At 48.0% G+C, this 23,273-nt stretch overlaps 1 protein-coding gene across 2 annotated transcripts in view; it reads right to left on the bottom strand.

Moving 5' to 3' along the window:
* Nucleotides 1-23,273, bottom strand: part of ECPAS (Ecm29 proteasome adaptor and scaffold) — a 780,178-nt gene that overhangs the window by 624,344 nt on the left and 132,561 nt on the right. For both annotated transcript variants that reach the window (XM_086962068.1, XM_086962067.1), the window contains exon 15: nt 4,639-4,742. In XM_086962068.1, coding sequence (XP_086818194.1) covers nt 4,639-4,742 — 104 coding nt within the window. The remainder of the gene's footprint in view (nt 1-4,638; nt 4,743-23,273) is intronic.

The following is a 23,273-nucleotide window of genomic DNA, read 5'->3' as shown; positions in this document are numbered from 1 at the left end:
GGCTCCCCTGTTACCGGAGCGACGAAAGGAACTACCCCTGAACTGCTGTGACTGCAGAGCCCCCATGGATTTTGCCGGCTCATTGTCTTTTTAAATTTTTTCAAGGGTAGTGTCTACATCAGGACCAAAAAGAAAGTCAGGGTTAACTGGCTGGTTGAGCAAAGTTGTCTGGATCTCTGGTTTGAAACGAGAGATGCGGAGCCAGGCATGACGTCTCAGCATTACACTAGTGTTGATGGCCCTAGCTGCCATGTCTGCTGCATCGAGTGCACACTTGATGGATGAATTTGAAATCAACTTTCCTTCCTGTATTAGCATTTCTGCTCCTTCCTTATAAACATCAGGCAGGTGTTGCATTAGCTGTTCTAACGTGTCGTAGTGAGCCCTATCATATCTAGCTAATAGAGCCTGCGTATTTGAGATCCTCCAAATATTAGCTGCTTGAGCTGCTACACGATTGCCAGAAGCTTCCAAGATTTTGGATTCTTTGTCCGGAGGAGGAGCATCACCACTTGTTTGAGAGTTTGCTCTCATGCGAACATTAGCCACTACTAGGGAGTCCAATGGGAGCTGGCCCTTGATGTACGTAGGGTCCACAGGCGCAGGCCAATATTTTCTTTCAATCCTAGGGTTTACAACCCTTGCCCTTGTGGTCTCCTTGAAAATGTCAGTAGCATGTTTAAGGACACCTTTTAGCATAGGCAATATTTTTACCGATCTTTCCGAGGTGGAGAAAGTATCGAACAGAAAGTCCTCCTCCACTGGGTCATGGTGTATTTCAACGTCATGGTTAATGGCCGCCCTTTCGATTAAAGCGTTAAACGCCGCCGTGTCTTCAGTAGGCGAGGTCTTGACATTATAGGACTGAGTATCAGGCGTAGTGTGTGGCTCATCAGGGTCAACAGGGTCAGTCCAGGGTTGAGGTTTCCTTCTGATCTGCGTCAGCATGATAAGTGAATTCGACCTGACTGTAACCCTCTCCCACATCCTCCTCGCTGCGTGTGGGAGAATAGGCATAGTGTTGTGTATATGCCTCCACAGGTTCAAAGAGAACAGGTGAGGTGGCTGAATCCCTTTTCCTTTTGAGAGGGATTTTATATGACTCCAAAGGATGTTCTGGAGCGATTTTCCGTTTGTGAATGGTGAGCCTGCCAGAATCCGAGTCGATGAAGAGCTTCGACTGATTGTCATACGAGAGTGCCTGGAACATTACCTCCTCTGGAATGGACTGAGACCTGGAAGGTCCCGACACCTTCTTGGACGTGTCTGTTCTCTTTTGTGGTTCAACCGCTTTGGGTCGAGCGGTCGGGGGCAGTCCGTATTTAATTGGTGGAGGACGCACCGGAGACGACCCGACCTTCTTCGAGATTGAAGTCATCTTCGATCTGATCTGCTTCGGTGGATCACCAGCATGCTTGCGGCCTTGCGTCGACTCGAGCCCTTGGTGCGCAGCAGGTACGGTCTTGGGCTTCGCCGCGATATGCTCTTTCGGGTCGGGTTTGGTCTTCGACTCAAGGACCTTGCTTAACATTGGCTTTGAGGCTGCAAGCATCGGTTCGACAGTCTATTTGAGCCTGGAGTCCTTTGGCAGTGTCGCCATGTTTGAACGTCGACGTCGTCAGAGTGACGTGGTTGACCGTAGAGACTGGCTTCGGCGCCCCGCTCTTCGGGCTGATGGCCCCTTGTGACCCCGAAGGGTCGATGACACTTTTAGACTTGACTGGAGCCGAGGAGTCTGAGGGCGTCGATCCGAGGACTGTCTTCAACAGGTTCGGTTTCATTTTCGCCTCTGTTGGTTTCGGTTTCGATTTTGGTGGATCGACCGATGGCTCCTTAGAAGTATTCTTAGCCCGGCCTTGACGCGGGGCTATAGAATGTGGAGTAAGATCTCGGCTAAGGCCTTTCGCCGATGCCTCGACCTGAGCCTTAGAGAGCACAGTGTCAATATTAGGCCCCGCGACTGTGGGTTGGCCTTGCTCATCGCTCGAGTCGTCATCGACGGCTCCGATGGCTTCTGCGTCGTCTCCTACCTAGACGACGTCTTCATCCTGGACGTATTCTTCATCGTCGTCCACACCGAAGTTAGAGTCTTGCTCCGACGCAGGGTCCGACTGCTGGTCAGGATCCTCTTCATAGACGCCTTCATCGTCATCAGCCTCGAAGATGTTCTCCAAGTCAGGCGCCGCTTTCTGCGCCGACTGTTGTGCGGCGCGTCTAAGTCGAAGCGTCTTCTTCGACCGGAACTTGGAACAGGCCATACAGCTGGCCTCGTCGTGGTCCGGGGATAAACATTTATTGCACACTGGGTGCACATCAATGTGAGGGTATTTTGAGTTGCAGACGGGGCATCTCTTGAACGGGCTCCGTTCCATCGTCGTCGTAGTTGGGGCCTTTGGTGTCGAAAAGGCAAACGGCCTTCAACGTCCTGTTCGAAGAACTGGATGAAGTATAGGCACCGAACGAGACAATACCGACGCCCCAAAGGCCTTTTGGTCCTTGCGCAAAGTGTTTTATACTGATTCCGAACTTGAGTCAAGAAAGTACATCCGAACCCAATGGCGGAAAAAACAATCTGAAGATGGAGAGGATGCCCATGCGCACTGTAGTCCAGGGGAGGAGCCACCTATCTCGTGATACTTCGAAGACTCTTCCAGGACAACAATGTGCAATCATCCGGACCCAACACTAGGCGGCGATCTATGCACAGATATGAATTCAGAAGCCCACATGCCTCGAACAGAGGGATTCACAATTCCTAACTTGACCAAATACTTACAAGTGGGTGAGCTGTGCTTCATAGTAAAGAGGGTTAAAAAAGTATTTGAAAAACTATGATGATTCATAGATCATCTAGCCATTGTGCCTCTCAGGGGGCACAATGGCTTTAAAGAAAACACAGAAGTTGAGATTTCTATTCATCCCTCATAACTAGGATCACATTGGAATATAGGATGAAGTAGCAGTTGTCTGAGGCTTTACCTCCTTTTCATCTCCATTTACAAAAAAAGAAGAGAACACCACCCACCTGTGTCAATCGGGATTTCAGCCTGGGATGCATGGGAGAAGACTTAAAAAGATGGCAGGAGAAACACGGTATCATGCTAGGGTCACTATTAAAATAGGGAAACTTCAAGGTTGACTTCAGCCTATCTGACAGGGATAGACATTGCCATTTCTAAATAAGGCAATAGGTACTCCAGATGTCAAGAAGGGAACATCTAGGCTGCTCACAGAATATGAAAAATTGATGTTGAAAGAGAACATAACATTAAAATTAACATAAAACACAACATTACATGTGCATTGGTAAGGTGCATGCTCACCCACATGGGTGCTGAAATAAGATGTTTATTATTAACCAACTTAAAGGTACTCATTCTATTGACCTTGGAAGGCTGAAAGTTTGACTGGACACTCCAGCATTCAAACCTGTGACCCTACAGTCAAATACAAATTCCTGAAGTGGATGTAGCAGTTCACCAAGCCACCAGACCCAGCTAAATCAGATCTTGCTCAAACTAATCAGCCAAACAGCAGCAAAACCATCAGGCCAAAAACGAAGGGAAAAAGAATTTGGCAGAGACATCAAATAAAGACTGACAAAAAATTCTCTTGAGGGCGCATAAAACAATGCAAAGCTACTCGAAGAGATAAACAACAAGTAAAATAATGATGCACTGGTGCCAAACTCCAGCCAAGCTTCACAAAAGGAACGAAGCAAAGCCCAGAGGATGCTGGAAACAGCTGGAAAGATGACAGATGCGGACGTACATACTTTGGCACTGCAATTAACTAACAGAATACTAGAACTCCACGCCCTAGGCAATAACCAACTTTTTCCAAGCCATGGTCCCAAAGGCGGCTCAAAAAATGTTAATCTTAAAATTTAGAGCTGTGGTTACAGTATCAACTGCGATTGTTACACAGACTAGGCTTCCCAAAGTATGTACTATAAGACTGCAAACATTTTTAAAAAAACACTTAAGCCAACCTACATCGGGTACGACCATCACAATGTTCATAATTGCAATTTCTATAGCACCATGTATCTTGGGGTTTAAGTATAAAAAGGCTTAGAATTAGGAGATCATCTGGAAGAGATGGCGCTTAACAGCCTTTCTAAATTATTCATATAGTTCTTAGCCTACAATACCAACACTAGTTGCTGGTGGAGAACCAGATTATACCGCAGAAACTCATACACCAACCAAATGACACAAAAGTTGTCTCCTTTTTAAAATGGCACTGCCTAGACAAAAGGTATTCACAGGTCATTCATGACTTTAGATATAATCTCATCCTTATAACCTGTTGTAGAACAGTCAATTAGTTTCCCATTAGAATAGCTGTACAACTATTTAGGCTATCCATCTTAAAGAGTTTCTGTACGAGTAGTATTTATGCAGTAAATTTAACTAAACATAACTAAAGACCAGTACGTTTGTGCAACTTATGCCTTTGCAGCATCATCAGTTTTTCAAACCCACAAGGGAGGAAAATATTTCATATGAGGAGACAAATGGGCCTTAGTTTTGGATCACTTAAATTTTCAAGAAGCATACTAAAACAGGCAACAAAAGGAATATATAACCGGTTTACAATGACAAAGTACTACATTTATTCAATGCTGGAACTTACGAATCTCCTGCAGCCAGTAAAAGTAGATATCTCGAAGGTATGTGGGCTGGTGAGAAAACGGTGCTTGCAAATTTCACTGCTATTTGACGAACCTGCGTTTCAGGCTAGAATAAAACAAATGGAAGTGTTATACGTTGATTTGCTGATAGAATAACTGTATGTGTGATCTAGATGAAGTTATTCTAATAAGTACATTTTTTAAAACATAATTAAAGCTATAATTGCTCAGTGAAACAAATAGGATAGCATATTACATTCATCTTTAAATACCTTACTTAACAAGGTAAGGCGTGGCTTAGCGCACCAGGCAGGATGGCAACGGTCCTAGGAGTTCCAACCAGTGGCAGAGCTTCTTTTTAAAGGAAAAGACGTTCATTCTTCACTTAACCCTCGTTATACCACACAGTCCTGAATTGATACCACACCTGGTGGTATTTTTTTACCTCTCAAACTGAGGAGTTTTCTCCTCATTAAAGAGCCTTTCTTCCACTGTATGTGGCCACCACTTTGTATTGCACGGCCTTGTCTCTTCAGGAACTTCTCTTGAGGAACTGTGTTGCTTGTTCAACTGAAGCTTCACCTTTTTGGATAATGCACCCGTTTTGTTAATTTTGGGCACAAGTTATTTGTTTTAGATTGTCTGATATTTCTGACTCAATGCTTTTCATCACAGGCATTTATACCTTAAAGATGAACTTTAATCTGGTAATTTGAAGGTATCTTTTCTGCGTTCCTGATTTTTGCTGCATGATAATTTGCCTTGCTTTTTTCTCTGACTTCTTTAGTTTATGGGACGTACAAAGTCTGTGCAGCGACTGCCTCATAGTAAGAACCTCCATGTTAATCTGGCTACCAACCCAGTTGTTGGGGTTAAGGCTACTGCTTCTGGGGCTAAATCTCAGAGGGCTAAGAATGATTCCATATCACCTATTTCTTCATCCAGGAATCCGATTTTGGGTAACATTTTGGATGAGAGGAGGGCTCTTCAGCCTTTTATGAAGGCTACTAAGATGAAGTTACAATTGACTGAAGACAAATGGATCCTTGCGAAGGGCAAAATGATTGAAACGAACAATGTGTTAGTTCCCTTTAGGATATGTCCAAAAAAATCCACTACTTGAACAAAAGACCCTGGAACTTCACTAGGAGGATTCGGAAAATAGGAATCGTAGCAATAATCTCCGTCTGTATGGACTACTGGAAGCACTTGAGGGTCCTAATCTTATTGAATTCTTAAAGAAATTGCCACCAGACCTACTTGGATGTCCAACTACTACTCCTCCTAAATTGCAACACGTTCATCGTTTAGCTCAACTTCATCCTCATTTTTCTGAACCTCGCGCCACAATTATGCTTCTTCTATAATTTTCAGACCTTTTTTGTGTTTTGAAGGAGACTCCAATGCTAGAAGTAAGGAATTACTTGCCTTCAGATTTTAAATGCGACATATGAATGTACATTATGGCATTCTCCATCCCTGCATATGCAAATTAACTTATAAAGGCACTTAAATCCTTTGATGACTCTGCTAAATTTAAAGTTTTCCTCCAGAACGTTACATCCAACAAGATGGATACTGTTGCCCAGAAGTCCTAAAAATGGTTGTGTTCGTATGGCTATTTCCTTTCTTATTTTAGTTTTCTGTGCTCTGCTATTGATCTTATGGTACTGGCACGTCTTATATCACTTTTCAGTCATTATCTTTCCAGATCTAGATGTTTATCCTTGATCTGCTCCGGCTTTCTTATATATTTCCATTCCATACTTCTACCCTTCTCTTCTCTGGTTTCTGTGAGTGCTTGTATGATTTTTGAGTTCTCTTTTTTTCCATATTCCTGTCCCTCGTTTTGTATAATAATTGTTGTAAATTTGTCTCCTCTCATTATGCAGCTTGTCACACATTTTACTGTACTCCTCTCCTCTTATACCCAATATGTTTAATGCGGTCTCATGGAATGTTGGTGGACTGGACCATATTATAAAATATCAAAAGGTACTCGCTCACTTGTCTAAAATTGGTGTTCAAATTGCCTTTTAACAACAAACATTTTAACGCATCTGAATCTGTTAAACTGAAGAAACAATGGATTGGTTAGGTTTTTTTTTCTCTACAAGTTCTCTCCATTGAATGGACAATGAGTGGCGGTCAATGCCATTATCCACAACAAACATATTACTTTGTTCAATGTTTATGCTCCTGTTAAATATTACCCTGACTTTTGCCACTCCATAAAAGTAAAACTTGCTAATATCTCTAACACCAATATAATTGTGGCTAGTGACTTTAACCAATTGTCCGACCCTTTTATGGATTGAATAACTAAATACAAATTTGAACTGGATAAAGCACACCAAAACCAACCCAGGTAAGCTCATTTACCTCTCCCCCAGGATACAGTCTTTCCCCTTTTGGCAAACTTGGATCAAGTAGTAACCATTCAAAAGTGCGCACACCATCGTTTTATGACCAATCTCCCAGCCTATAAAGTAGCTGCAATTCCGGTAGCTCAATCTGTGTATATTAGGGATAATCCTGCCCGAGGTTGGTAGCAGTTCTGCTTTTTTTAACCTCAATTCAGGTCGTTAGTAAAGCACCATTGGGAGCGGTTTTACTTTCTCAGTGACCATGAGCCAGATACAATGTTTTTGACTGAGACTTGGCTTACCTCAGCCTCAGGATCTGATGTGAATATAGCACTGCCCCCTTTTTTATCAGATCCAGAGACTGGGTCAGGAAAATTAAAAAGGTGGGGGGGGGGGATAGCTATTGTTTGTAAATCACAATATGGGTGCAAAGTTGATAAACTAGCAATTCCCACTGTGAAGCACTGATTTTTTTCCTCATCAATTGCTGATAAGTTTACTCTGTCTGGCGGCTTTATGTACCAACCTCCTGGCAATGTATCTAATTGGAGTTGGAATATTGCGGAGGCCCTTGAGCCATTTATTCTGAAATTCATCCATTTTATAATTATGGGTGATTTGAACATTCATTTTGACGATTTGGCGTGCAAAACTGCTAAATCTGTGACGAAAGATCTCGAGGCACTTGATATGCAGTTGATTACAAAGCTCCTTACACATGTAACAGCGCATTTGTTAGACTCACTTTTTTCAAACCAGGGTAATATTCAGTTCAACTCCCCCCTCCTTTAAATTGGACAATCCACTTTGTGGTCCCGTTCTCCTTCCAGGTTCTGTTGGGGGCTTGAAATCAGGCTGGCCAGATGAATCCCATGAGGAGAAATTGGTAAAAAATTGTTTTTTCGGAGCTTAACTCAGCACTTGAAGCACATCGCTCCACTCTTAGGAATGTAGAGGACATGGACGCTGATAATAGCAACTTATGGGTTAGATCCCCAGTAGAAGCCTTGGTTCCCATTATGCGTAGGAAAAAAACAATAACTCTTTAGAGTTGTTAAGAATTTGTCAGATCAGAAATCTACAGCACCCCACTACTCCTCTTACACAAGTTCAATGTGATGATTTTGCTTACTTCTTTTTAAGGAATATGCTACTTACCAGTATGCATCTGTTCTTGGCATGAAGGGCTGCTGACATTCATATCTGTGCATAGATCGCCGCCTAGTGTTGGGTCCGGATGATTGCACATTGTTGTCCTGGAAGAGTCTTCGAAGTATCACGAGATAGGTGGCTCCTCCCCTGGACTGCAGTGCGCATGGGCATCCTCTCCATCCTCAGATTGTTTTTCGCCATTGTGGCAGAGATGGAGTGTAATACTGAAAGTGATGACCATGCCTGAAAATGATTCTGAGAGCTACAGCTGCGACAGGCACCGGGGAGGAGGGTGGGCGATATGAATGTCAGCAGCCCTTCATGCCAAGAACAGATGCATACTGGTAAGTAGCATATTCCGTTCGAGGCATGAGGGCTGCTGAATTCATATCTGTGCATAGAATAAATAGCAGTTACCTCCTTACCAGCGGGTGCCCGTGCCAGCTGCAGCAGTCTGAAAGAGAGTCCTAAGAACAGCCTGTCCTACAGCAGCTTGCTGTTTGGAGTGTACATCTACGCAGTAGTGTTTTGTAAATGTATGTATGGTGGTCCATGTGGCTGCTCTACATATATCCTCTAGAGGAATGTTACCCAGGAAAGCCATGGAAGCCCCTAACTTGCGTGTGGAATGCGCTCTAGGGGGAACTGTTAATGTGCGCTTAGCCTTTTGATAACAGATCTGGATGCATTTAACAATCCACCTGGCTATACCTGACTTGGAGATGGGGTTGCCTTTATGTTGTGGAGAGAAGGCAACGAACAGCTGCTTTGTTTTTCGAAAGTCTTTTGTCCTGTCGATGTAATACAGGAGAGCCCTTTTGACATCTAAGGTGTGCAGTTCTCTGTCTGCCACCGAGTCAGGGTTAAGAAAGAAAACTGGCAGTTCTATGTTTTGGTTAAGGGGGAACTGCGAAACCACCTTTGGCATGAATTTAGGGTTGGTGCGAAGCACCACCCTATTTGCATGAATTTGCAGGTAGGGTTCTTGAATTGTGAGGGCTTGCAGCTCACTGACCCTCCGCAGCGATGTAATAGCTATTAGGAAGGCCACCTTCCAGGTAAGAAATTGTATTTCACAGGAATGGAGTGGCTCAAAAGGTGGCCCCATGAGTCTGGTGAGAACAATATTTAGGTTCCAGACTGGTGAAGGGGGGTGTCTGGGAGGGATTACTCTCTTAAGTCCTTCCAAAAAGGCTTTAATGGCATGCACCCTGAAAACGGAAAGGTGCTGCCTGTTTTGAAGGTAAGCGGCTATGGCCGCCAAATGGATCCTGATTGAACTGTATGCTAGGTTGCATTGGTACAGATGCAATAAGTAACATATGATATTTTGTGTAGATGCGTCCAACGGATTAATGTTATTGTTGGAGCAGTAAATAACAAACCGCTTCCATTTGGCTGCATAGCAGGCCCTGGTAGTCGGTCGTCTCGCCTCCTTGATGATGTTCATGACTCAGGAGGCAAGTTCAGGTACCCAAACTCTATGACCTCAGGAGCCAAATCGCAAGGTTCAACTGTTGGGGATCTGGGTGCTGAATGTCGCCATGGCTCTGAGTGAGGAGGCTGGGAGTGAGGCGCAGCCGCTGGTGAGGCACCACTGAAAGTTCCAGGAACGTGGTGAACCAAGCTTGTCGTGCCCACGTTGTAGCAACCAGGATGAGTGTCATGGAGTGCTGTCGCAGTTTGCGCGCCACCAGAGGTATGAGGGGGGGCTGGCGGAAAAGCGTACGCAAATCTGCCTGACTAGTTCATCCATATCGCATTGCCCTGAGACTGCGGGTGTGGGAACCTGGCGGCGAAGTTTGGGCATTTTGCGTTATCGCTTGTGGCGAAGAGGTCGATGTCTGGATGACCCCACTGTTGGAAGTACGGATGGAGAACCGACGGGTAGATCTCCCACTCGTGCATCTGATGACTGTGCCTGCTGAGCAGGTCCGTCATTTGGTTGTCGACACCCGGGAGATGCTCCGCCATGAGGAAGATGTTCCTCTGAATGGCCCACTTCCACATGCTCTGGGCCAGGTGAGACAGCTGCGGGGAGTGCGTGCCCCCCTGCTTCTGGATGTAATACATGGCGGTCATGTTGTCCGTCCGGACTAACACAACCTTGTTGCACAGGTGCAACTTGAATGCCTTTAGTGCCATGAAGATCGCCATGAGTTCCAACACATTGATATGCATCCTCTGCTGTTGTGCTGTCCATAGCCCCTGCACTGTGTAGTGGAGGACATGCGCTCCCCAACCCTGGAGAGATGCGTCCGTCGTTAGCACTATCTGTGGGACAGGCTCTTGGAACGGTCGTCCCCTGCAAAGGTTTTGTGGGGTCCACCAATGCAGAGAGTTGTAAGCACGACCGGTCACCAACACTAGGTCTTTTAGATGTCCATGAGCCTGGTTCCACTGACGGGCTAAGCATTCTTGAAGGGGACGCATGTGCAGCCTCGCGTGCGGGACTATGAATATGCAGGATGCCATCATGCCGATCAGTTGCATGAAAACCTGCGCTGGGAGGGACCGCTGAGGTTGGAACCTCCGAATGAGCGTTTGCATGCTGTTGACCCTGGCCTGGTTCGGCTGCGCCGTGGCCGACTGGGTGTTTAGTGTTGCCCCCAGGTACTGTTGCACATGGGCTGGCTGCAGGTGAGACTTTGCGTAGTTGAGAGAGAACCCCAGACTGTGAAGGAGGTGAATGGTCCGCGACATGTCGCGGCCGCACTGCATGGCAGAGTTGGCCTGCAGGAGCCAGTCGTCCAGGTAGGGATACACGTGAACACCTTGCCTGCGAAGGTGCGCTGCCACAGTCGCTAAGCACTTGGTGAAAACCCTGGGAGCAGTAGTGACCCCGAACAGCAGAACCTTGAATTGGTAATGCTGACTGTTGATTGTGAACCTGAGATACTTTTTGTGACTTGGGTGAATGGGAATGTGGAAATACGCATCCTTGAGATCCAGGGTGGCTAGGAAGTCGCCCTTACGGAGCAGCGGCAGGACTTGTTGTAAGGTTAGCATGTGAAAGTGCTCCGAAAGGATGTATTGGTTGAGGGGTCTGAGGTCTAGAATAGGCCGCAGGGACCCGTCCCTTTTTGGAATCAAGAAGTACAGGGAGTACACCCCTGCACCCCTTTCTTCGACAGGTACGAGTTCTATGGCTCCTTTTTGCAGCATGGAGAGCACTTCTTGCTGCAATAAGAGCGAGTGCTCTGCGGACATAGGACGGTTTCTTGGGGGTATGTTGGGGGGGGGGGTGGAGGTTAGTTCTAGACAATAGCCGTACCGGATAAGTTGTCTCACCCACCTGTCTGTTGTGATGTTTTCCCAGAGTGGCAGGAACTGCTGGAGTCTTCCCCCGACAGGTGTTAGATGGTCGGGGGGCAGTGACAAGAAGTCACTGTTTGTTGGGAGTGGAGGAACTGGCGTTGTTATTGCCGCTGCCTCTCCCTTTGGTGTTATTTCCACGGTATCCACCTCTGGTGTTTTTTGTGTAGGCAGATTGCGTGTTACCCGTGGCGTCCTGGGAATGCTGTAGAGCCTGTCCTCTTGTTGCTCCCCTGTTACCGGAGCGACGAAAGGAACTTCCCCGAAACTGCTGTGACTGAAGAGCCCCCATGGATTTCGCTGTCTCAGTGTCTTTTTTCATTTTCTCAAGTGTGGTGTCAACTTCCGGTCCAAACAGGAAGTCCGGATTAAACGGCTGATTGAGAAGAGTAGTTTGGACCTCTGATTTAAAGCCTGAGATGCATAGCCATGCATGGCGTCGCAGCATCACGCTAGTATTTACTGCCCTCGCTGCAGTGTCTGCTGCGTCCAGTGCGCATTTGATTGACGCATTGGAGATCAGTTTGCCCTCTTGTATAACCATTTCCGCTGCCTCCCTGTACATATCAGGCATGTGCTGCATTAATTGTTCTAGGGTGTCATAGTGCGCCCTGTCGTACCTAGCCAACAGGGCCTGTGTATTGGCTATTCTCCAAATGTTAGCGGCTTGCGCTGCAACACGCTTCCCAGACGCTTCAAAGATCTTGGACTCTTTGTCCGGAGGGGGAGCGTCACCAGTTGATTGAGAGTCAGCCCTTTTGCGTGCATTAGCCACCACGAGGGCGTCCAAGGGGAGCTGGCCTTTGATATAGGTGGGGTCCACTGGGGCAGGCCTGTATTTCTTGTCGATCCTGGGATTGATAACCCTGGCTTTGGTTGGTTCCTTGAAAATGGCTGTGGCATGCTTGAGGACCCCCTTAAGCATGGGCAGAGTTTTGGTGGAGCGTTCAGATGTGGAGAAGGTGTTGAATAAGAAATCGTCATCCACTGGCTCAGCATGCATTTCAACGTCATGTTTAAGGGCTGCCCGCTCTATTAATGCTTTGAATGCTGCAGTGTCCTCAGTTGGAGACTGTTTCACATTGTAGGACTGAGAGTCTGGAGCGGTATGGGGGTCATCAGTGTCATCGCCTTGATCTCCTGCTCCTGACCATTGATTTGAGGCATCCTGATCAGTGTCAGTGTTGTAAGAGAAGGCCATTTGGCTATAGTCCACATTCAAGTCCTCCTCACTCTGTGTTGGAGAATGAACAGTATGGTGCGAATAGTCCTGAAGAGGTTCAACAAGAACCGGAGAGGTGGTGGAGACCATTTTCTTTTTGAGGGGAATCCTGTAACCTTCCAACGGATGTTCAGGCGCGATCTTCCGCTTGTGGACGGTAAGCCTGCCCGACTCAGAGTCAATAAACAGTTTTGTCTGGTTGTCGTAAGAAGGCTCATGATAGACGACCTGTGCATGTGAGGACACCTTCGCCATTTTGGAAGCCTCGAGATGCTTTGGACGGGCCGTGGGCAGAAGGCCAAACTTAAGCGGCGTCGATTCCGCATGCTTCGAACCTGAAGCGGCTGTTTCGGGTTTCTTCGACGCCTGTGTAGGCCGCTCGCTTGACCGCGTCGAATCGAGCTCCCGGCGCGGTGCGCCTCCATCCTTGGACGTCGTCGACAATTTCGGGGCGTCCTTGGCCGTGGCTTCGACCCTTTTCGCCAGCCCAACCTTGAGTCCTGAGAGGGGTGGCTGGAGACCTTTACCCAATGGAAGGCCTTTGCTCTTCTTGCCATGTTTGGTCGTCGACGCTGGCGTCGACGCCGAGCCCTTCGAGGCGACGTGCTTGGTGGCCGAGCCTTGCTTCGAAGCCCCAGTCTTGGCACCGACGGGTATCTTCTGCGTCGAAGGATCATCGACAACCTTCGAGGTGTTAGTCGACGTCGAACCGATCACCATCTGGAGTAGTTTCGGTTTCGGCTCCGTTTGTTTCGGTTTCGATTTCGAAGAATCGACCGATGGCTCCTTTGAAAGGGTCTTAGCCTGGCTATGTCGCGGAGCTGTAGACCAAGAGGATGGACCTTGGCTAAGGCCTTTTCGGCGATGCCTCGACCGGAGCCGGAGAGGGCTGAATGTTAATGATAGGCCCCGGAACTGCGGGCGGACTCGGTTCTCCACCGGAGTCGTCATCAACGGCCGCAAGGGCCTCATCGTTGTCCCCTACCTCGACGACGTCTTGGTCGTGGACGAACTCCTCGTCTGGCTCGTCCACCTCGAAATTGGAGTCCTGCTCCGACGCCGGTTCCGACATTTCTTCGGGAACGTCCTCTTCTGCCTCTTCCTCATCCTGGAAGAGGTCCTCGTCCCCGGCATCGAAGATGTTCGCAGGTGCTGGTGCCGACTGCTGGGCCGACTGCCTCGCAGCGCGTCGAAGTAGAATAGTCTTCTTTGAGCGGAACCTTGAGCAGGCGAAACATTTCGACTCGTCGTGGTCGGGGGACAAACATGTATTGCACACCGGGTGCACATCTAAGTTCGAATACTTTGAATTACAAACGGGGCACCGCTTAAACGGGGTCCGTTCCATCGTCGATGTAGTCTGGGCCTGTGTTGTCGAGAGAAACTTCTTTCTACGCCGATCGAAGAACCGAAAGGGCCAGGCACCGAACAATACAATACCGACGCTAAGAAGGCCTTTTGGCCTTAGGAATAGAAAGAGTACTAGTTATTTAACTGGAGTTGAGATTAGACATCCGAACCCAATGGCGGAAAAAAACAATATGAGGATGGAGAGGATGCCCATGCGCACTGTAGTCCAGGGGAGGAGCCACCTATCTCGTGATACTTCGAAGACTCTTCCAGGACAACAATGTGCAATCATCCGGACCCAACACTAGGCGGCGATCTATGCACAGATACGAATTCAGCAGCCCTCATGCCTCGAACACAAAATAATGGATATTCAAGCAACTTTTTCTAATACTTTGAGTGCCTGTGAAAATGTACATCCTCCACAGGTGTCCGGTGTATTGAACGCTTTTGCCCCAATATAAGTATCTTCATTCATTTTCTTGCTGTCTGTCATTAGATCTGGGTCCCCGCTTGACCCCTGCCCCCCTTCTATTTTGAGTAAGTTGGCCATGTTTACTATGGTGCATTTACCCAGATTTTGAATGTATCCCTTGCAGAAGGCAGGGTGCCTTTTGGCATGGAAGAGGGCTTTAGTTACGCCCCTAATAAAAAAGCCTAATCTTGACCTGCTTTTATGGTCTGATTATCGGCCACTCTCTCTGTTGCCTACCTTAGCTACGGTGCTGGAAAGGCTTGTAATTGGCAACCTACATCCTATGTGGAGCAGAATGAGATCTTGTATCCATCACAATCAAGATTCAGGGCATATTAAAGCATTCAATCCGCTATCATTGGTGTCATGGAATATCTGCATAGCCAATTCGATTCTGGCAGTTGAGCTGAATTTATTCTATTAGATCTCAGTGCCACATGTGATACTGTGAATCATTCCACTCTGCTGGGTCACCTGGAAGGAAGAAAGTGCAGGGTACATCCCTAGCTTGGATTAGATCTTTCCTGCATAATCGCACCTATCCGGTGTATTCACAAAATCCCATCTGTGAACCTCCAGGGTGCCTCACGGTTCTACCTTGAGTCCTCTCCTAAGGATGCCTGGCCTCCACCTTGGGGGTGCCCAGGAGTGGACGCCTCACAGGGAAAGCCAGGATGGGTTCCACAGCGGTATTCATACAAGCGCCTTGAGACCCTTGCGGGTGAGTAGTGCGCTATACAAGTATCAATTTACATTTTACATTTACATTTAATCTATTTGCCCAGCCTCTTGCTGACATTGTTGAGGCCCATGGATGGACTCTTTTCATATGCAGACGATACCTAAATGATGTTGTCCTTATCTTCTAGTGACACTTAAAATGCTGATGCTCTTAGCAACTGATTGGCTCAAGTTTCGGCCTGGATGAACATCAATTATTCGCTGAAGCTCAAAGGGGGCAAAACAGAGGTCGTTTTGGTAGGCAACCATCCCCATCTCTGGAGTTCTCATCTCTAGCCTTCTACCCTGGCCTCAACCCCCAATGCAGGTGGAGAAAAGTCTGGGAGTATGGATTGATGATAAACTATCCATGAGTCTCCAGATAAATAAAGCAGCAGCGATATGCTTTGGCATCCTTAAATGCCTGAAGAAAATATGTTAGCTTGTCTACCGGCTGCAGCCCAACGAACAGTAATTCAGATTCAGACTTTAATTATTTCCAGAATGGATTATGGAAACGTGCTCTACCCGAGTATGGCTAAAGCCCTGCTTAAACAACTTCAAATTGTTCAAAATGTGGAAGCCCATAAGCTACTGTGTCCACCTAGGCACACTTCTACAACCAGTTAGCTGTGTACCTGGCAGTGGCTGCCCATTGGGTCCAATTTAAGACCTTCTGCTATATGCAAAAGTGCCTTGCAAACACAGGGCCTCTGTACTTAAGATGTTTGGTGTCAAAATACTCTTCCAACCGCTCCCTGCATTCAAGCCATCCAGATCTGGCCTCGATTCCTAAGTTCAGGAGATCACGGCAGGGTGGTTGGTCTTTCGCATACCATGGACCCAAATTGTGGATTGGTCTGCCACTTTCACTGAGAGCATGTGATTCACTAGCAGGGTTTCAGAAGAAACTAAAGACGTGGCTGTTCCATTTGCATAACATGCTGCTCGGCACATCGTCAAGACCTTGGTTGTTTCTTCTGCACATTCATTGTGACAGATTGAGGATTTTGTTTGGTTAGGAGGTCAGCGCTGAGAACCGGACAAGGAAAATACAAGGACATGATGGATGGAGCGCTGAAACTTTTCAGACATTTACCCCCAGTCACAGATCTGGGTTGAATCCATCATCATTCTTTAGCACACTGCGCCACCCCATTTCAGATACAGCTATATGCAAATCAGTCTTGACCCTGTGTTGCATTTTCACCCTTGGTGACGTGCCTGAGCTTGCTGGATGGCTCAGCCAAGTGGGACAAAAACATAGCTGCTACCTAGAACACTAACTGCAAATGCTTGAATCAACCGAATACTGAGAAACGAACCCGCCCCAGCAGGCCCTAAAAACATTAAAAATAAATAAAAGAGTCCTGTTCTGGTCTTTTCACTCTGCCAGGGCAGAACTGGCAAAACAAACATGCCTGGAAGGTTATTTCGGGGTTTAGGCCTGGTGTTGCGTTGCCATATCTAAATGCACTTATGCAGCAGTATGGAAAAAAGATTCATGGCCCTAAGGATGGGTCAATGGCCCTTTGGTGGCAAACAGATCTAACTAAGGCTCTCCCCACTGCTGAAAGAGACCTTGCACCACCTCCGAGTAAAGACGACATTTGTGATCCATCATGCACCGGCATTTGAGTTCATCCGCCCTGGTATTAAGGGAACCTGCCGGGTGTTGATCCATCATGCACCGGCAGCTGGGTTCATCCGCCCTGGTATTAAGGGAACCTGCCGGGGGTTGAACCACCAGAGATATGCCCGGATGGTCCAGCCATGTCCAAAGGCGAAGAGCCTTATGACATAGCACCCTGCCCTGTTTGTTTCAGTACCACATGGCGGTGGTGTTGTCCGTGAACACCTGCACTACTCTTCCCTTGACAGAAGGAAGAAACGCCTTCATTGCAAGACGAATTGCCCGAAGCTCCAGAAGGTTGATGTGGAGCCCGTACTCTGCCAGAGACCAGAGGCTTCTGATCTCCACCTCTCCCATGTGGCCACCCCATCCCAGGAGTGACGCATCTGTCACTACTGTGAACTCTGGTTGGATAAGGGAGAGGGATCCGAGGTTGACCCAATACGGGTTTGTTAGCCACCACTGCAACTGACTTGCAGCCCCCTGCGAGATCTGGACGACATCTAAATGATTTCCCCTGATGCTGCAACCACTGGAACTTCGAGTCCCACTGCAGAGTACACATACGCCACCTGGCATGATCCATGAGCAGGATGCAGGAGGCCATGAGACCCAGCTGCCTCAGGGTAATTCTCCGCGAAATCCGGGATAGAGGCTGAAACATCGGTATCATAGCCCGAATATCCCAGACTCGCTGTTCTGGCGGATAATCCCAAAACTGAGCTGTATCCAGAACTGCTCCCATGAAAAGGAGCTTCTGAAAGGCAATCAGGTGCGACTTTGGCACATTGATAGTGAACCCCAGCGAATGCAGGAGGTCTGCCGTAGCCGGGAGGCTATAGCCTCGGGTGAGCCCACTTTCAACAGCCAATCGTCGAGATAGGGAAAGACTGCCACCCCTGATCTGCGCAGATGAGCTGTAACCACCGCCATCACTTTCGTGAAAATGCTTGTGGCCTACCGTGAACCGTAGGTAACGCCGATGGGCAGGAAACAAGGGGATGTGGAAATAAGCGTCCTGCAAGTCCAACGCTACCATTCAGTCTCCAGGGTTGAGGGCAGAGAAGACCTGAGCCAAGGTTAACATTTTGAACTTTCTCCTTCCGGAGGAAGCGGTTGTCGTCCCAGAGGTCTAAGATAGGACGCAGGCCTTTGTCCTTCTAGGGTACCAGGAAGTAGTGGAACTAGCAACCACGGCCTACTTCTGGCACAGGGACTCGTTGGATAGCTCCCTTGGCCAAGAAACCCGTAACTCCCTGGCGGACAAGGGCCAAGTGATCCTCCGGCATGCGATGGAGTGTTGGTGGCATGGAGGGAGGGGAAGTCTCAAAGGGGAGGGAGTAGACCCTTCGGACAATTTTCAAAACCCACTTGTCCAGCGTGATGTGCCAGTGGAGGAGGTGATGGCAAATCCCTGGTGGCCCTGGAGGGTGGGACTAGGAAGGTGTGAAGGCTGCTGCGAGGGGGGGGAGGGGGGGCAGTGGTAGACTGGCGCTCCCGCTGGCCGCCAGAACCAAAACACTGGGTCCCACGTCCCCGGTCGTGCAGAGACTGGGTAGCATGCACAGGTCTTTGGCTCTGGGTGGAACGTGGTGGGGCACCCCTTTCTTATCCAAGAGAGGGGCGAAAGGCAGGGTGCATGGGCGAGAGGTAGCAGCGAGGCCCAAGGATCTGGCCGCAGCCCTGGAGTCCTTGAAGCACTCGAGCGCGTTGTCCGACTTGTCTCCAAACAGGTGACGGCCATCAAAGGGTGTGTTCAAACAGGGTCGATTGAACATCCCCAGAGAAGCCAGTGGACCTCAGCCAGGTTTAGTGCCTCAGGGCTACTGACGTTGAAATCGTCCTACCCAGCGAGTAAGTGGTATTCAGCCCACACCGGATGGCAAACTTTGATGAGTCTCTACCCTCTGCGACAGAAAGGGTGATCATGGCCCGGGCCTCCTCCGGGCACTGTGGCAGCACTTGCGCAACCGTGTCCCACACAGAGTGGCTGGAACGGCCCAAGAGACATGTGGTGTTCACCAACCGCAGCCCTAAGCTGGCGGAAGAAAACATCTTCCCAAGATGGACCAGCTTCTTGGATTCCCTATGGGGGGCAGTAGGGAACGCACCTTTGGATGTTGAGGCTTGGACCACCAAGCTCTCTGGGGTAGGGTGTTAGAAGAGGATAAGTGGGTCACCCGGGGAAGGATGGTGGCATCGGGCAATCATCTTATCCATAGTAGCCCCTGTGCTGGGTTTGGACCAAGTGCCCAGTGGGTTCAGGGGTTGATTGCCCTTGTAAGATGGGTAGCCTGTCTGGTTAGAGGTAAAATTGGTTCCCTTAGAGAAGCTATTAAAAGAGAGCTTTTGGGAGATCTCAACGAGTTCTCTCTACTAGTAAAAAACTTTAGAAATGCCGTAAGTCTGCTAGAGTTGGATGCAAACACCTTGTTTTTACTAGATCTTGCTGAACTCAAGGTGAAATTAAAAAATGCATCCTGGGAACTATGTTACAAACTGGATAGGCTAGCCCAATCAAGGAAAAAAGAAAGACAATCTCTGTTAAATACATACTTATTCAAACAGCCCCAACAATATCTTATTTGGAATATTCCTCATAGAGTCCGAAGGCTATGGTTTTTATTAAGACAAGACCTGCTTCCTCTAAACTCCCTTCTCGCAAAATGGTACGGTGTGTCTCCTGTATGTAATTTTTGTCGTAATGCTGTACAGAATCGTAACCATGTTTTGTTTGTATGTAATGTATTGCGCCCTTTTCGCCTTAAATGGTTAAAACCAATCTGTCTGCAACTAGGAATTTTAAATGTAAATACTTTTCTCCATGCACTTTATTGCCCGCCAAATGAAATGTTTTGCTACAGAATTTTTAACTTTTTTAAAAGTTTTTTAGATATTTATTAATAATACACGGGGAGGTGCTGGGGACTGCTCGACTAATGACTGTATGTGTCACCTTGCTTATGCTCGACTGCATGGTTTTATTTTTGTTTCATTTTTTGTGATGTATATTGTGTGTTTTACTTTGTGGCCCTCATTGAGAGCCAAAACATAATAAACTTTTTGACTTTGACCAAGTGCCCAGAAGGATGTCAGTGAGGGCCTCATTAAAAGGCAGAAGGGGCTCCGAAGAGGCGGCTGACGGCTGAAGTACCTCATTCAGGAGGTTAGTCCTGACTGCCACCATAGGAAGCTCAAGCCCCAAAGCTTCAGCCGCCCTACGCAACACCACACCGTAGGAGGCTCCCTTCTCTGTGGCCAAAGTAGGGGGAGATGTCGGGTGAGGCTGGGGTCGACGCCGGCTGGGGGCGCAGCCGGCGTCTGGGGTGTCGCCACTTGGATCGGCGCCGGGGAAGGTACCGTGAAGTCAACCGGTACGGATCCAGGCGTGGATCCACGGGTCCCAAGGATGGAGCTGCCGGCATCGAAGGCTTAGAGCTCCCAGCCAAGTCCACGGGGCCCAAAGGTGCGCCAGCGGAGTCAGGCTGCCCAAAGATGGAGTGGAGGGCTTCGTAAAAGACACAAAGCTGGGCAGGGGAAGCTCCAGCTCCCAGAATGGGAGGCAAGCATGGAGTCGTCCCAGTGGGCGATGCTTAGGTTCCCACGTCTTGACGGCCATCGGACGAGGAGAAGGCAAAGAGCGACTATGCTTTTTCGCCTTCTTCTTGTGCTTCGACTTATCCAATAAGTGCGAAGAATGGTGATGGATCCACGACCGGTCTCATGACATTCCCCTCGACCTGGACTGAGCGGTGAGGAGTGGGCTGCAGAGCTTCCAAAAGCTTTCGGGACTGCTCCCGCAAAGACTACGGGTTTAGGGCCCAACAGTCGGAGCACGACTTCGGGTAGTAGTCGCGCTCCAGGCACCAAAGGCACACAAGATGTGGATTGGTTACCAACATCAACTTGTGACAGGAATCCCAATGATTGAAACCGGGCCAACGGCTGAACATCCCTTGTGCACCAGGAGTCGTTAGACTCAAAAAAGGTGTCGACAAAAGTCGAAAAAGAGTTAGTCAAAAAGTGACCAAGGGCCACGCTCTCCCCGGATCTGCGCTGCCTGGTGCGGAAAAGGAAGAACGGACGTCAGCACACAGGGTCAGCATCTAAGTAGACACCACAAAGTCATTCCGGCAACAACGACGACGGACGCGGAGACGACCAACGCCACCTACCGACGCGCAAGGGTACTGTTATGAAAAAAGTTCTCTGGATCCAGTCTGACACCTGGGAAGGAATCTATAACTAATATTCTCTTTCAGATAAGGAAGGTTTAGGCCTGGCAAAAGGTTTATTTTTCCAGTTTGACATAGGAGATTAAAATTGCACACACAGACTGCAATTGCAGACCCAAGACATGTTTAAAAGGTTACTCAATAAGTGCTGCAGGCCCACGGGTAGACTTTAATTTACAGGCCCTGGGTACATGCGGTACCACTTTACTAGGGACTTAGAGGTAGATTAAATGTGCCAAATGTATATAAGCCAATTTCACCATGCTGAAGGGAGAGAGCATAAGCACTTTAGCACTGATTAGCAGTGGGAAAGTGAACAGAGTCCTAGGGCCAACATAAATGAATTTAGCAGAAACCGGAGGAGTAAGGCAAAAGATTTTGGGGAAGACCACCCTAAGGCTGACAGGTCTAACATAAATAGGGCTGTACAGTCATGGGATACAGTTCCACTTTGAAGTGGTAAATAAGCCTCAACAACTCTAGCCCTTTATGTTATCCTCTACCCTGTAAGGTCTTTCTCTTTGTTTTTGGATGCAGTTGCCATTGCCAAAGATGTACTTGGCCACTAGTCACAGTGAAAATGCTGTTTTGAGCTGGCCATTACACATTGCTGCCTTGTGTAAAGTCTTTGTTGATGGACCTCTGTTGAAAAAATCTGTGTTGCAACATCCACCCCACTCTCGCAGTTTCAGTGAATTTCTTTTTTTTATTTTAGTATTTTGTGCAGAGAATGACCAAATGGGTGCTAACCACCCAAAGCCATATCAGTTATATTAGTTTGAACATCTGGCCAGAAACCCAAAATCCTGTGCCGATAAATGTACCTGAGCTCAGTTGCCTACAAGCCACATCAACAGCATTCAGAGATGACTTAATGCAAGTGCTATAGATAGTCTTTTCCTCAATACAAATACATAGGCCCTCTTCTGAAACAGTTTTAGGATCTCCTTAAACTCTTCCTACTGCTTGTTGGCTACGTAAGAAAATAACCAAATGGGTGCCAACTACCCAAAGCCATATTAATTACATTAGTTCAGACGTCTAGCTAGATCATTTCATACTGCGGATGGATATATGTGAAAATAAAGGATTAGATTTCTCATGCTCAGCAGCCTTGTGCTCAAATGTTCACCTATGCTGATTGGATGGGCAAAGGAGGGAGGAGGACAGCAATGTCATAAGGAGATACTCGGTCTCACTCCATGATGCAAATTGGAGGGTTTTATTGTCTTATGACGGGTCTGAAGTAATATACATGTGATATTGTGACGGAGCGGGTCAGACTTCCGGGGAACAAGAACATATACATGACTGGTGGCTAGCTGCCCCCCTCTCACCCGCTTCTGTCCCTTCTCAACAGCAACCCACTCCGCACTATCAGGAGGAGTGGCATCGTCAGGAAAACGATCACCTCTGGACTTACGAGGATGTACATAACCAGGGCTCCTTTAACTGGGGATTCCAGCCTGACGACGCTCCTCCCCTGACAGAGGTCACCACAACAAAAGAAGGCCGATCTAGGAAGTCGGCGAACGGCGTTTCCCCGGAGGACGAGAAAGGCGAAGGAGAGCAAAGAAGGAAGCGGAGCTGTGCATCCAGGAGGAGGAAGAAGACGAGACGAGCCAAGACGAAGACTCCCGAGCTGATTCCACCAAGCCAGGAGACCAACGTCGCCACGAGGCACCCCGCCACGCTCCCGCGGGAGGAGCGTGGCTTGACCAGGTACGGGGCAGAGTAGCGGGTTGGGTAGGGCGATGTAGCCTACCTCGTGAGCTAAATCCCGCTTGTAAATAGTGACTGTACAGTGATTAAGTGTCCCAAAGACCCCTCCCTTTCACGAGCACTGTAGGCACAAGCCGTACCTGTATATAACACCTCTGCACTCGGTTTCCTTCACCCCTGGCCCCTGCATGTTCAAACTGAGGTCATCCTTCTAATCTCCCTCCATCTGTCTTTCTATGTTTCCGGATGCTGGACGGAGCGGTAGCACCAACACCCTCCCAGTCTAGATCCAAACACCAAGACGGACCCTGCAGCCTTTGCCCGAGAGAGGCTGACTAGCAGGAGGAGGAAATCATATACAAAAATAAAACCATCTTTAAGATCATTATTCAAGGCCTCTGACTCACCTCCTTTTACCCCTTCCACCCCATTACAGATATACAAATC

The sequence above is a fragment of the Lissotriton vulgaris genome, chromosome 3_1 (genome assembly GCF_964263255.1).
Source record: "Lissotriton vulgaris chromosome 3_1, aLisVul1.2, whole genome shotgun sequence".
In the NCBI taxonomy this organism is placed as follows: Eukaryota; Metazoa; Chordata; class Amphibia; order Caudata; family Salamandridae; genus Lissotriton; species Lissotriton vulgaris.
This window is presented reverse-complemented; position numbering and strand designations above follow the sequence as displayed.